The sequence below is a fragment of the Dendrobates tinctorius genome, unplaced genomic scaffold, assembly GCF_039654945.1.
Source record: "Dendrobates tinctorius isolate UK_male_01 unplaced genomic scaffold, ASM3965494v1 ptg000120l, whole genome shotgun sequence".
NCBI lineage: Eukaryota > Metazoa > Chordata > Amphibia > Anura > Dendrobatidae > Dendrobates > Dendrobates tinctorius.
Window position 1 is genome coordinate 33735812 of NW_027361788.1, and position 15679 is coordinate 33751490.

A 15679-nucleotide genomic window follows, 5' to 3' on the forward strand; every position below is an offset into this window, starting at 1 on the left:
CGGCAGTGAGCGTGGACTTGAAGCTGACGAGGGACTGCTTGTATGCAAAAAAGTACTCGGTAGAACATGCTCTCTTCCATCTCCGCTCAGCAACCCTGGAAGCCCGTCTCAGTTCTTTGGTCAGGCTGGTAAGCCAGGGTTACCTGTTGATTGTACGAGTTTTGCTGTGTGTGTGGGGGAGGCCGAATCGAGTGTTGGTGTTATTGTTGTGTTATATAAAGTGACAGCAGCATCTGTGTCATGTAAGGAAGCTTTGTCTGTAAGAGGGCGAAGGGACTCAGAGAGTGAATGTAAATTGAGGTGTTTGATATTTCTGAGAGGGTGTGTGAGTTTGTGGAGTGGGGGTTGTGCACTAGGAGAGGAGAGGGAAGAGAATGTCAGTAGGTTGTGTTCAGACAGGGGGAGGGTGAGTTAATGAGATTAGTAAGGGAACAGAGGCAGGTGAAGATAAGGTCCAGCTTGTGGCCATTTTTGTGAGTGGCCACGGAGGACCATTGAGTGAGGCCAAAGGAGACAGTCAGTGATAAAAGTTTAGAGGCAGGTGAGGTGGAAGTGTCAGTGGGGATGTTGAAGTCACCCATGGTGATAGTGGAGATGTCAGCAGAAAGGAAATGAAGTAACCATGTGGTTAAGTAGTCGAGGAAGGTGGAGATGGCTAGTTCTGAGAGGCGATAGATGACAGCCAGCGGGAGGTTGGAGGGTGAGTAGATGCGGACGGAGAGCACCTCAAACGAGATAAGAGTAGCAGAGCGTGGTAGTGGTATTGGGGTAAAGGAGCAGGTATCGGACAAGAGCAAGCCAACTCCACCACGTTTGTTCCTGGGGCGAGGGGTGTGAGAGAAATTGAATCCGCCATAAGAAAGTGCAGCTGGAGAGGCTGAGTCAGAGGGGGTTAGCCAGGTTCCAGTGATGCCAAGGAAGGAGAGTTTGTAATTGATAAAGAGGTAATGGATATACAACAGTTTGTTGCAGACAGAGCGTACGTTCCATAGTGCTCCAGGTAGGGGGACCGGGGGAATGGGGGCTGGATGAATGGGTATGAGGTTATCATGGTTGTGAAAACTTGTAGAGGATCCTGGCAGGGTGTTAGAAATGAGTGTGGGGATGTGTTGAGGAGGTCCAGGATTTGGGGATACGTCGCCAGCAAGGAGGGTTAGCAGACAGAGCGTTAGAAGGTGGGAGCAGGATAGGACATGAAGTGGCTGTGTCTGTTTGGACAAAAAGGATTGTATGTGGAGGAACAGTTGTGAGGAGGAGGTGAAATGGCTGGGGGGAATGGAGGGAGATATGACTAGTTCCTTACTAGGTGGAGGGATTACAAGAGATAGTAAGAAATAAACCAATATGGGGGTGAAAGTGAAAAGAAACAAACATTGTAGTGGTTTTCTATTCCATTACCGTTCAGTCAATTCCAGTCCAATTTTAGTCTAATTCAAATTATTGTACTTAAATAGATGTACTTTGAAAGATGTAATTGGTAAGATGCATGTCAGGACTCTAATGTCAGGACCCTGTCAGCGTCGGCAAACTGCCACACAGAGCAGGGTGACTTACTCACACTATGGGAGAGCGCGGGGTCCAATCCTGTAGTGAAAGTTCTGAGCACGGGACCTGCGACACTAAAGGTAGTATAGAGTACCAGGACCTACTATCATATGACCACAGGGGGCATGGCTTAGCGTCCTGCTGCAGTAGATGACTGTAGGATTCTATTACAGGAATCCTGGAGTGAAGATTAGGGGAACTCAGGTCAGACAAGTGGGGGGGGGGGTCATACACAGAGAGGGCAGAGTGATACCAGAGGAGCAAGCAGAGAATAGTCAGAACGTAAGCAATGAGTCATACACAGAGATAGCAACGCGGTACAAGGGGGGCAGTCAGAGAGTAGTCAGGTCCAAGGCAAAAGAGTCATACACGGGAATAGCAGAGCAGTACCAAAGGATCAAGCAGAACCCATAACAGGGACAGAACCGGGTTAAAACCAAACAAGCATAAAGTATCACAGTCACAAGGCACACGTACGCACAAGGTCAACTAACTCAGCCGAGGGCAGGAGTATAGCTGACACCGGACCTAGGTCGAGTGAGCATTAAATAGCCGCCCTCTGCCAGAGAGAGGCAGAAACAATTAACCCCTGTCTGACCAGGACGGGCCAAAGACAAACCCCATCCTGGATCTTGACAGTACCCCCCTCTCAACGGGGGGCCACTGGACCCCCAGGTCTCTCAGGATACTTGGCATGAAAGGCCCGGACCAACCGATTCGCATGAACCAATCGAGCAGGAACCCACGACTGGTCTTCAGGACCGTAGCCTTTCCAATGTACAAGATATTGAAGGGCACGACGGACCAACCTAGAGGCAACAATTCGTTCCACCTCGTACTCAGACTGCCCGCCTACCAAAACCGGTGGCGGGGAAGACAATGATCCCTCCCCACAGGACCCCACAGGTTTCAAAAGGGCCCTATGGAAAACATTGGGGATCCGTAGAGATAGTGGAAGACGCAACCGAAAAGCCACCGGGTTAACCGCTTCGGTAATTTCATAGGGACCAATAAATTTAGGTCCAAGCTTCGCAGAGGGGATCTTGAGCCTTATATTCTTGGTAGATAACAATACCGTATCCCCAACCTGGAACACCGGCCCCACGACCGTTTTTTGTCTGCAAAAAAATTATATTTATCCTGGGCCTTCGTAATGTTACTCTGGACCTCCCGCCATACCTCCCCCAACCGCAGGACAGTCTCATCCGCCCCAGGACACCCAGAGTCCAAACGGGAAAACTCTCCAAAATGTGGATGAAACCCATAGTTACAGAAAAAGGGAGATGTACCCGTAAACTGGTTAATGCGGTTGTTAAATGCAAACTCGGCCAAAAGTAACGCAGTACACCAATCATCCTGTCAGGCTGAGGTCAAGCAACGCAGAATTTGCTCCAGAGACTGATTGGTCCGCTCAGTCTGCCCATTAGTCTCTGGATGGTAAGCAGATGAAAAGGACAGACCAATACCCAACCTTTTACAAAATGCCCTCCAAAATCTGGAAACAAATTGTACTCCCCTATCAGACACCACATTCAACAAACAATCTGGACAACGTTTCCGCATTAGGTAGAGCCGCTAAGGGTACAAAATGTGCCTGCTTACTAAACCTGTCCACCACAACCCAAACAACGGTATTACCCTTGGAGGGGGAAAGTTGGTGATGAAATCCATGGACAAATGAGTCCATGGTCTCTCAGGAATTGGTACCAATTCCCCAGCCGGCCAGTTATGGGGGGTTTTCGCACAGGCACAAACATCACAAGCAGACACATATTCCCCAACATCAGAGGCTAAAGAAGACCACCAGAATATTCTGGCGATGGCCTTCCGGGTAGCCGAGATCCCTGGATGTCCACCCAGAACTGAGTCGTGGAATTCCCGGAGGACCTTGAGACGAAATTGAGCTGGTACGAACAGTTTATCCACTGGCTTAGCCGGAGGTGCAAGAGACTGGGCTTCCCGAATCTCCCGTTCCAACATATTAGAAATACCTGCCACCACCACCCCGGGCTGAAGAATGGAGGATGGAGGTTCGGGGGGAGACACCCGATCTAGAATGCGTGACAAGGCATCAGCTCTGACATTTTTGGATCCTGGCCGAAAAGTGATAGAGAAGTGGAATCGGTAAAAAAAAAGTGACCATCTAGCCTGTCTAGGAGTCAACCTTTTAGCTGACTCAATGTAAGCTAGGTTCTTGCGGTCTGTAATTACAGTTATAGGATGGACAGCCCCCTCCAAAAAAGGCCTCCATTCTTCAAAGGCCAACTTCGCGGCTAGAAGTTCTCGATTCCCAACATCATAGTTTCTCTCCGCAGGGGAGAATTTCTTCGAGAAAAAGGCGCAGGGTCTCAAATTAGTCAAAGTGACGGGTCCCTGGGACAATACCGCCCCCACCCCCACCTCTGAGGCGTCCACCTCAACAATTATTTGCTCAGACGGGTCCGGTTGAATAAGAACCGGAGCAGACATGAAACATTTTTTTAAACACTGAAACGCCGCTATCGCTGCGGCTGACCAATTCTTGATATCGGCCCCCTTTTGAGTCATGTCTGTGAGGGGTTTAACCACCTGTGAGAACCCCCTTATAAATTTGCGATAATAATTGGTGAATCCTAGGAAACGCTGCAGAGCCTTCAAATCACAAGGTTGAACCCAATCGACAATAGCCTGCACCTTATTAGGACCCATGCGATACCCCTCAGCAGACACAATGAATCCCAGAAAAGACAGTTCCTGAACAAAAAATAAACATTTCTCTAGTTTAGCAAAGAGACAGTTCTCCCGAAGCCTTTGGAGAACTGCCCAAATGTGACCAATGTGAGCCTGTTTATCAGGTGAGTAGATCAGTATGTCATCCAAATACACAACCATAAAACGTCCAATAAAATCAGAGAACACGTGATTGATGAAATTTTGGAAGACCGCTGGAGCATTGGTCAGACTGAAAGGCATAACCAAATTTTCAAACAACCCTTCAGTAGTGAGAAAAGCAGTTTTCCACTCATCTCCTTCCCGGACTCGGATAAGGTTATACGCTACCCGTAGATCTAATTTCGAAAACCACTTAGCTCTGGACAACTGGTTGTACTAATCAGGAATAAGTGGGAGGGGATATGTATTTCTCACAGTTCTCTTATTTAACTCTCGAAAATCGAGGTATGGGCGCAAACCACCATCTTTTTTCTTTATGAAAAAGAACCCCGCCGCCACGGGAGAGACAGAAGGACGAATGTGTCCCTTACGGAGACTCTCGGAAATGTATTCATTCATAGCAGCCCGCTCGGGACCCGAAAGGTTATACAAGCGGGCCTTGGGCAATTTAGCACCTGGAACCAGGTCAATGGGCGGTGTGGTGGTAAAACTTCAGCCTCTTTTTCAGAGAAAATGTCTGTATAGTCTTTTAGGTACTCCGGAATACCTTCCAGACCAACGGACAACACAGACACAGTAGCAAGACATTTTTCAGAACAATAGGGACTCCATTTAACAATGTCCCGAGATTACCAATTAATCACAGGATTATGTAATTGTAACCAGGGGAACCCCAACACCAGTCCCGCAGGCAGGTTGTCCATAACAAACATGAAATACGTTCCTGGTGCAAGGAACTCTCTTTAAGGAGAAACTCCTCTGTAAAAAATATGACGTCATTCTTAGCCAGTGGTGTTTTGTCAATGGCAACAACATGGATAGGAGTCTCCAGCCTAACTGTCCCTAACTTACACCTGAACGCCAAGTCAGAGTCAATAAAGTTCAACGACGATCCGCAATCCACGAAGGCAGAAGTGGATGTGGAGACACTCCCACAACAAAGTTCCACTTGCAACAACATTTTTGAAAATGCAGAAAAAGGTACCTGAGAGCCTGGGTGACCTCCATGACAATCACCTGGGCTCAGTCGCTTGTTGGTCAGTGGACAGGAGGGGCAATCGTTTTTCCAATGTCCAGAATCGCCACAGTGAAAACAGCATTTTCCCACGAGCCGTTGTCTCCTTTCTTTCTCCATGAGGTCGATGGTTCCCATCTCCATGGTTTCCAATGTAGGACTGGCTCCCCTTCCTTGGGAGAATAACGGTGTCTCAATCTGCATCACTCCCCTCGCCCGTAGCCTGCGATCCTTTCGGACGGCCAGTGTCATAGCCTCCTCCAGGGAATCAGGCGGAGCGTTGAGAGCCAAGGCATCTTTCAGATGTTCAGACAGGCCTCTACGGAACAAACCCCAGAAGACCTCAGCAGCCCAGTGTCTGAACTCTGAGCAAAACCACTTGGCTGAGTGCTTCCCCTGGCACACACTCATCACCATGTCCTCAGCCATACGCATCCGATCAGGCTCATCATAAATATGCCCCAGGGCCTCAAAAAATGCATCCACAGTCATACTCTCAGGGGCCGTGGTCAGAAGGGAGAAAGCCCAAGCCTGGGGGGCTCCCCTTAACAGAGACATAATGACCCCCACTCTCTGACTTTGATCCCCAGAAGAGTGTGGTCTCAACGAAAAAAAAAGCTTACAGCCCTCCTTGAAAACTCTGAATTCCTTTTTATCTCCAGAAAAGGTATCCGGTAACTTAACCGGAGACTCAGGGGAAACTAATGTAACATCCCGTGCCCCCGATGATAAAACCCCCTGCACAGTGTCAGCGATCAGCTGCTGAGACTGAGCCAGGACTCGTTGTTCCCCAAGGAGTTTCTGAGACATCTGAGTCAGGTGCTTTACCTGCTCATAAAGAGCGTGCATAGGATCCATCACACACACAGGAGAAGGGGAGCGGAGAAAAAAAAAATGGTAACGGTCAGTTATTGTTAGGAATCTGGGTCCTTCTATGTCTATGCCGAGACCCAGATTCTCACATTTGTCTCCAGATGCTGTCCTTTTTCCCTGCTTCTGAGCATACTCACGGGACGAGCTCTCATTGGAGTTCAGGAGTCAGGTGCTCAGGTCCTGCTCATGATTTCATTGGTTCTGCTCTGGACTCTGGAGATTTCCGGAAGGTCCTGTACGCTATAAAAAGTGCGCATGGCTGTTCTGCCATGCGCTAGTATTTTCTATACTTGCTGCTGTGTGTTTGATGATGGATGCTTGGACTGGTGACTGACTCATTAAATATCCCCTTCCTTGGTTATTACGAGTGTGTGAGTGATTGGGTCAGCCAGTAGCAGCGCTAGCGCCAGCGCGCTCAAGTTCCATCTGTTGCAGCAGCCAGCGTCCTGCTTTGCACCTGCTATATTGCGCTTGCAGTCCGTTTTGGCGTTCGCAGTTGCGACGCCGTGCACACCTCCATTTACGGTAAGTCTGTGCGGTTGTAGTGACGTTACCAAACTACTCCGGTCCCTGACTACCGTATGTGTGCCGCTGTGATCCTGTGCACTTAACAGGCTCAGCGTACCTTTTCTATTGTTTTTCTGTGCAGCTCTGTGAGCCTAAAACAGAGACTGCTTGGTTGCACTTGGGTGATTCTGAACCCTGTGCACACTATCCTTTAAGTGTTCTGCCTCTCTAGAAGCGGTTTCCACACCTGCCGCACGGTGGACCCCGGGTGGCGAACACGCTTTATTTATATTTTTTTAAGCGTGCTCCGCCGTCCTAACAGTTATAATGTCAGGACTCTAATGTCAGGACCCTGTCAGCGTCGGCAAACTGCCACGCAGAGCAGGGTGACTTACCCACGCTATGGGAGAGCGCGGGGTCCAATCCTGTAGTGAAAGATCTGAGCACGGGACCTGCGACACTAAAGGTAGTATAGAGTACCAGGACCTACGATCATGTGACCACAGGGGGCGTGTCTTAGCGTCCTGCTGCAGTAGATGACTGTAGGATTCTATTACAGGAATCCTGGAGTGAAGATTAGGGGAACTCAAGTCAGATACAGAGAGGGCAGAGTGATACCAGAGGAGCAAGCAGAGAATAGTCAGAACGTAAGCAATGAGTCATACACAGAGATAGCAACGCGGTACAAGGGGGGCAGTCAGAGAGTAGTCAGGTCCAAGGCAAAAGAGTCATACACGGGAGTAGCAGAACAGTACAAAAGGAACAGGCAGAACTCGTAACAGGGACATAACCAGGTCAAAACCAAACACGCATAAAGTATCACAGGCACAAGGCACACGTTACGCACAAGGTCAACTAAAACAGCCGAGGGCAGGAGTATAACTGACACCGTACCTAGGTCGAGTGAGCATTAAATAGCCGCCCTCTGCCAGAGAGAGGCAGAAACAACCCCTGTCTGACCAGGACAGGCCAAAGACAAACCCCATCCTGGATCATGACAATGCATAGATCAGACTAAAATCTGGATCAGACTCAGGGATCTGAATATATCTTCAGCTAAGGCCAATCTGGTGTGAATGAGGAGCTGGATGGGTATGGTCAGACCAGATGCGGCGAGTTAAACAAAAGTCATAAAAGAGAGGGAGGGGTTGGAGTGACCACTCAAAGATATGCTAGAATAACAAAATCAAGAGGAATGAAACAGATCATGGCAAAAGAAATGATAGGTAAGAAAAGCATACTAGAGAGATTATATGCACTTCACACAGTCAGATGCCAGGGAAAGCTGTGTACATTGACAGCATACCAGAGAGAGATTAAATGAAAATTACTGTGTGTTTTACATAGCTCAGGTGTCCATAGTTTTCTAATACAGGAAAGATATATATCTTTGTACCGTGTCTGGTTTTCTAATAGTGATTTATGTATGAGCCCCCCCTTATTGTATGCCCCCGATTGGGGTAAAAAAACAAAACCAAACTTGTTCATACAGAGTGTAAATGCTCTTTTTTTTCTTCTGCGTTTTATCCACATTTATGGTAAACTAGATGGTGGCCCGATTCTATCGCATCGGGTATTCTAGAGTCTCTGTTAAAATAAAAAATAGTTATATACTCACCTTCCTACGGCCCCTGGACTCTTTCTCTCCTCTCACCACGCTCCCGGCATCTTCCGGTCCCAGTAATGCTTTTCGTGAAACACCACTGATGACGTCGTGCTCTCGCGAGAGTGACGTCATCTCCAGCCCTTCTCGCTAAGCATTACTGGGACCAGAAGAGCGTGGTGAGAGGTGAGAAAGAGTCCAGGGGCCGTAGGAAGGTGAGTATATAACTATTTTTATAACTATTTTTTATTTTAACAGAGACTCTAGAATACCCTATGAGATAGAATCGGGCCACCATCTAGTGTATTATACTCCTGTTACACCCAGAGCTGCTGTCACTATTCTGCTGTTACCTAATGTATTGTACTCCAGTTACAGGCAGAGCTGCAGTCACTGTTCAGATCTTACCAAATGTATTGTACTCAAGTTACACCCAGAGCTGCAGTCACCGTTCTGCTCTTACCAAATGTATTATACTCCTGTTACACCCAGAGCTGCTGTCACTGTTCAGATCTTACCTAATTTATTGTACGCAAGTTACACCCAGAGCTGCAGTCACTTTTCTGCTGTTACCTAATGTATTGTACGCAAGTTACACCCAGAGCTGCAGTCACTGTTCTGCTGTTACTTAATGTATTGTACTCCAGAATATGTACAGGACTGTGCCTGTGTAATGAGCAACGCAGCAGTGATGCCTTTAACGGCTATAATGTGCCTGTACAATAAGCGATGCAGCCGTGTTGCCGCGACTACTAAGCGACTGTCGCTGATTGGTCGCGGCAGTTAGGCCACGGCCAATCAGCGAGGCGGGATTTCCATTACAGACAGACAGAATTAGATAATTATATAGTAGATACAGTGGATATAAAAAGTCTATACAACAAGATGAATCATTCAGAACTTTTTCCATCTTTAATGTCGTCCACAATCAGTACACTTCCAAAGAAAATAAACTGAAATCTTTTCGGGTGTGAAAAATAAGAAGTAAAATAATGTGGATGCATTAATACTCACACCCTTAATCTTAAAACCCTTACTTAATCTAATACTTTGTTGAAGTACTCTTTGAATTTCTGGCAGCATTCAGTCTTCTAACAGCATGGCACATCTAGTATTGGCCAGCTTTGTCCACTCTTATTGGAGTAGATCCACATCTGTCAGATTGAGAGGGCATCTCCTGTTTACAGTGTCCTTTTCAGGTCACCCACAGATTTTCCATTTGATTCAGCTCTGGGCTCTGGCTGGGCCAAAACTCTGATCTTCTGGTGAAGCCATTATTTTGCTGATTTGGAGGTCACTTAGGATTGTTCTTGTGATGAAAGGTGAAATTCCTCTTCATCTTTAGTTTATTTTTTAGCAGAGGCCTAAAGGTTTTGTTGCCAAATTGACTGATATTTGGAACTTATACTTCCCTCCACGTTGACTAAAGCTTGAGCTGATGAAAAACTGCCCCAAAGCATAATGCTGCCTCCACTGTGCTTCACTGTAGGTATGGTGTTCTTTTGGTAATGCACAGCAATGGCATTCCCTTTGGAATTATGGCCAAATAGTTCTCCCTTGAAATCATGAGACCATAACTTGTTTTTTCCACATGCTTTTAGCAGACATGATGTACGTTTTGGCAAAACATAGCCGGGCTCGGATGTTTTTCTTTATAAGAAAAGGCTTCCATCTTGCCACCCTACCCAACAGGCCAGATATATGAAGAATATAGGAGATTGTTATCTCAAGCACTACACAATCAGTACTTAGCAGATATCCCTGCAGCTCCTTAATGTTGCTGTAGCTACTAGGCAGCAGTGTCGGACTGTGGTGTCAAGGGGCCACCAGTAAAATTGACTTTGGGGGGACCCACTTTTCACCCGAGTACAAATATTACTTTGTCCTCATTCACAAATTTACCTATATCTCTATCTCATAATAAACTGGGTAGTTTGGGTAATGAATGATGAGGTGCATTTTTTTCTGTACAGAGTGAATTATGCCAAGTACTGCCCCATATAGTGGGGTTGGTGACCCAGATTTGCACACAGGCCTACCGGGGGATTCCCCTGTTACCCTGTGGGCCAGTCCGACCCTGCTTGGCAGCCTACCGGACCAATTTTCTTCTTGTTGCTTCATCATTTTTGAGGAATGGCAAGTTCTAGGTAATGTCACTGTTGTGCCAAATTTAAGCGACTTCTTGATGACAGTCTTCACTTTCATCCATGGTAAATCTAATGTACCCTTCTCCTGGCTAATAACTTTCAATAATGAGATCCCTTTACTGTGTTGTAAGAAGTTTACAGACCATGTTTTTTGCAGTAAAATGTCAGCAAAATCATCCGAGAACAACTTTCTATGGGGTTATTCAAAGTTCCTGTAACTGATGGCGGCCGTGTACTGACTACTACATAACACGAGTGTAAATGTGATTGGCTAATTCTGAACACAAACACATCCCCAATTATAAGTGGGTGTTCACACTTATGCAACCACATTATTTAAGGTTTGCTATTTTTTATTTTCCCCCTCAAACTGATTTCAGTTTATATTTGATCTGTGTTGTGCAGATTATGGGCTACAATATCGTAATACGTTCTGAAATGATTCTTCTTGGTAGAATTTTTTTTGTATGACATAAACCTGGCACTTTAACAGATAGATACATAATACCTTCCAACCACCCTAATCCAGAGAGACTGACCCGAATTAGGGCAGCTGTCCCAGGAGGTCGGGGTATGTCCTGACATCAGCTCTGTCTGTGTCCTAAGGTCACCGATGCAGGTAATATGTGTGTAGTGATGTAGCAGGGCTGTATGTGTTTGCATTGATGTAGCAGAGCTGAATGTGAATGCACTGATGTAGCAGAGCTATGTGTGTGTATTGATGTAGCAGAGCTATGTGTAGTGATGCAGCAGAGCTGTATGTGCTTGTACTGATGTAGCAGAGCTAAGTGTGTATTGATGTAGCAGAGCTATGTGTGCATTGATGTAGCAGAGCTATATGTCTATTGATGTAGTAGAGCTGTATGTGAATGTGTTGATGTACAGAGCTATGTGTGTAGTGGTGTAGCAGGGTGATGAATGTAGTGATGTAGCAGAGCTGTATGTGTTTGCACTGATGAAGCTGAGTGATGTGTATGTGTATTGATATAGCATAGCTGCGTGTGTGAATGTGTTTGTATTGCTGTAGCAGAGCTGTATGTGCACTGTGGAGGGGAATGTACTGTGGGGGACATATACACTCTGCCATGATGAGCTATACATTTGTGTCCCTTTTTCTTGTTTTCACACATTGGGAGGTATGGACACACAGATAGACAGGCATGCCTGGTGTAATACCACGTACATATGAGCAGGCGGCACACATCGTACACACATGGCACACTTGGTGACACAGGACTACGCTGCAGGTGCCATCTGTCCTCTCCCCAGAGCCCGCACATTGCCACAGTATAATCCCACTTAACCCATCAATGCTTTGCTCGGGCCCTGACAGCCATGATGCCCATAAGGGAACATTATAGCGACACGCACACCTATAGGGCTGGACCGTGCCTTTGTGTGCACAGTCGTGTTTGTACTGCTCCGTGTGCTTAGTGTCTGTCTACAAATCCTACAGAAGATCCTGTTTGGCCATGACAATATGGTGGCGGGTGACTATATGGTCCCCTCTGGTGTGACAGTGATGCACGTTCGCGTGTCACCTTGAGAGCAGCGGACGCACACTTGTAATGATCTATGGCGCCAATCCTATGGCGCGTCGCTCACTGTGATTTACTATGATGCCCCATTGAACGCTGCTGCTCCCCACCCTCCATATTTACTGCAATGTCCTCTGCTGGACATCGCCCTGTACATGGAGGACATTATACCCTATAGGTATCGGCATCATTGAATGCATAGGAGAAAACCCCCTCAGCTGTGACTGTAAACAGATGACATTGGTTTTCGGAGCCCCCTCCCTTTTCCTCCATTGCGGTGACATACTGTACTGTATTCCTCAGCACCTCCTCCATTTTTTTCTTCCTCTAGGCACATTAACCCTTCACATCTATCATATCTTCTAATTTAAAAAAAAATATATATAATAATGACAGATTCAAAAGTAACAGATCTGGATGTGATGATAAATCATCTGTACATGTATCTATGAATGCGCACGGGTCATCATGGGGCTGCATCCATGGCTCAAGGTGAATGCACCCAGGGGTGTCATGTTCTGCATCTGCTACATTATTCATTGCAGGGATGATGACAGCACTGGTGGACTGGGGCTCTGGTACCTCCAGGGCTCAGCCATCATCATGGAGATCTGCTCTAATCCAGCCTGCAATGAATGATGTAAACACATCAGCTGCAATGCTTCTTACCTGCCCACAAAATTCTCCAACACTGAGCTCTTTCCAGCACTCTGACCCCCAACCACAGCAATCTGGGGCAGATCTAGGTTTGCATTCTGTCCGATGGCTGAAAAGGCATCTTGGAGTCGGTTAACCAGCGGAATCAGCTCTTCCATCCCTCGGTTGCCCATCTTGAAGGCTGCTGTCGCTCCCTGACTGTGTCAGTGTGTGATCGTCGCTCTACAAGCCTCTCACACCTTGCCCCCTGTGATTATGGGAGGGGGAAATGTGCAGGACCCTCTGATCTTACACGGTCCTGCTTCTCCTCCTCTGCTCCGTTTCGCTTCTCCAGACTGCCAACTCAGGCGCATCCAGCAAGCAGATCCTGGGGGATTTAAACTGAAGTTACAGTCTTCGGCCACTAGAGGGCGTGCGCTACCGCTGTAATGGCAATGACTGACAACTCCAGCGCATAGAAATGAGCGTCTTCAGCCTCCAGAGGGCGCAAGTTACCAATGTCAATGCCTTGGGCGCCTTCCATGGAGGGAGCTGTGTATGTTATGTAATATTCTTAGATTTTATATTTATCCAAATATTTTATACATTTATATTTTATATATAGTTGTCCATATGTTTCATATATGTATGTGCTGTATATATAAATATATATATGCTCATATTTAATATATTCTTATATTTCCTATATCTATGGGTTATATACTGTATATATTTATATTTATCCCCGACTACACTAATGGAGTTCATATACACTCTGGACTTTATTTCCTGTGTAATTGCACTCTGTCACGCTATGCCTCGCCTGTATCCATCCCCCCAAAAACCCGGTCAGAGTCATAGACGCCCTGTATAAGTGCAGTTTGGACAGGGCCTAAGTCCTGCACCTGGCCAAGGCATAGTGGCTTTTTGGAAACTGGAATCAAGTATATAATGCATTTGCCCCCAAATCTTCCCTAGCTGGTTCCCTGGAAGGGCTGCAGAGGCATAAATACACTCTTCAACATTGAAATTGCAACCCCAAGAAGGAAAAGTCATTGTCTTATTGAAATTGCAGGATTTATAGACATGCTACTGATCTGAAAATGATGGAAAAATGGAAACATTTTGAAACCATCTCGATGTATTCAGTTTGGAGTATGAGCGCCTCATGCAGAAATCCCTGCACTTACAGTCGTGGCTGCTCTCACTGAGGCTACTAATGGTCGTCCAAGTAAGGATCTGCTGCTGAATGCACTTGGACAAATCATCAAGATCCACTGCTGGCAGCTCCTGTGCAGTTGCTGATCAATGATGTCTGAGATGTGCTCAATCGGAGGCAAGTCTGGAGACACTGCAGGGACATGGGGGTACTTCTAGGCCACGCAGGTTGCTCACTGTAGCATTAGCAACATGCGGCCTGGTGTTGTCATGTAGAAAAACGGCTCCTGGGACACTTTGGAAAAATGGTCTCACCACTGGTTCCACAACCAAACCAATGTAACGGCAAAGTGTTAGTGCACCTGCAATGGATTAGCGGGGTCAGGCTACTGTGCATTAGGCCACCACACACCATAATCCCAGTAGTGACATTCCCTTGTGAAGCTCTCTTCATGGCTGTGACGCTAGTCACTTCTCACAGCCAAGCATTGATTCGGAGTGGTCAAGGAGTCCAAGGTCAGAAGCCAGGAGTGTACGTCATAAACAGAAGGAAGAGACAAAAGCGTAGTCAGGTAACGTTCTGAGGTCAGAATACCGGGAGGTTAATGGAGCAGAACTGAAGGGGTTAAGCAGGCAGATGACCAGAACAAAGTCCAAAGTCAGGCCACAGATCAAGCAAACAGAACACAAGGCACAGGAAAGCACAGAGCACAAACCTCATAAGATGAATATACATCTGGCGGTGGTCTGGGAGAAGCTGTGCAGTTAAGTAGGCATTGCAATTACCCGGGATAGTGAATACCTGAGACAGCCAATGCCTCCCAGTCACAGATTGGCTAGTGGAGCTGTCAGTCAACAAACTGACTGCTCAGCACACCCCTATACCAGATTGGATGGCCATGCTGTCCATCAAAGTACTGACAGCTTCAGCACGCCCCTGTACCGGATTGGACAGCTGAGCTGTCAGTAAGTGCATCCCAGACTCCCTGAGGGGTGGAACCGTGACAGTACCCCCTCTTCTAGGGAGGCCACCGGACCCCCAGACTTCCCAGGAAAATTTAGATGGAAGGCCCTGACTAACTGATCGTCCTTCACATCTCGAGCAGAGACCCAAGATCTCTCCTCTGGTCCATATCCCCTCCAGTGGATAAGGTACTGGAGGGAATGTTGGGTCGCCCTCCCAGGGCTGTGGGCAGGGCCGGACTGGGACTAAAATTCAGCCCTGGCATTTGAAGTTACACAGGCCCACTAGTCACATGGTGACTATATAATATCTTTGTAGTTTACAAGAAGTGAGAGGAGATTAACACGACTATATAACATGTAGTCACAGCTGTGCCCAGTATTTCAGCTCAGTCCTATTTATTGCTTTTAGGTACAGTACTCCTCCCAAATCTCTGTCCCCTTTTGTATGCATGATTACAGAATTCCTGGCAGAACTTCTCTCTATTGGGCAACCAGACCCCCTGGTCATAGCCGCCCCTATCATACCTCCCAACTTTTGAAGAAGGGAAAGACGGACAAAGACTGTAAATTTTGGCCACGCCCAACCACACCCATTTCACAACTAGTCACACCCATGTCCACACCTAATCGCACCCATTTAGCACTGCTGATCACACTGACTGGTACTGAGGGCACAGTGGCTGGCATTATGGGCACACTGACTGGCACTAAGGAAGAGAGAAAACAGAGAGATAGAAAAAAGATGACGGAGTGAGAGAGAAAGAAAGGGGAAAGAAAGAACAGTGAGAGACAAAGAAAGAACAGTGAGAGACAGAGAAAG

General features: G+C 46.9%; 1 protein-coding gene across 11 annotated transcripts in view; it reads right to left on the reverse strand.

Annotated features, from left to right (window-relative positions):
- DNM1 (dynamin 1) overlaps window positions 1-13136 on the reverse strand; it is a 230760-nt gene extending 217624 nt beyond the window's left edge. For 6 of the 11 annotated variants that reach the window (XM_073541098.1, XM_073541095.1, XM_073541100.1 and 3 more), the window contains exon 1: window positions 12769-13136. In XM_073541098.1, the coding sequence (XP_073397199.1) occupies window positions 12769-12929 (161 nt within the window). In that variant the 5' untranslated portion in view covers window positions 12930-13136. The remainder of the gene's footprint in view (window positions 1-12768) is intronic. The other 5 variants (XM_073541090.1, XM_073541093.1, XM_073541089.1 and 2 more) reach the window with 1 other exon arrangement.
- Window positions 13137-15679: the final 2543 nt, after the last annotated feature.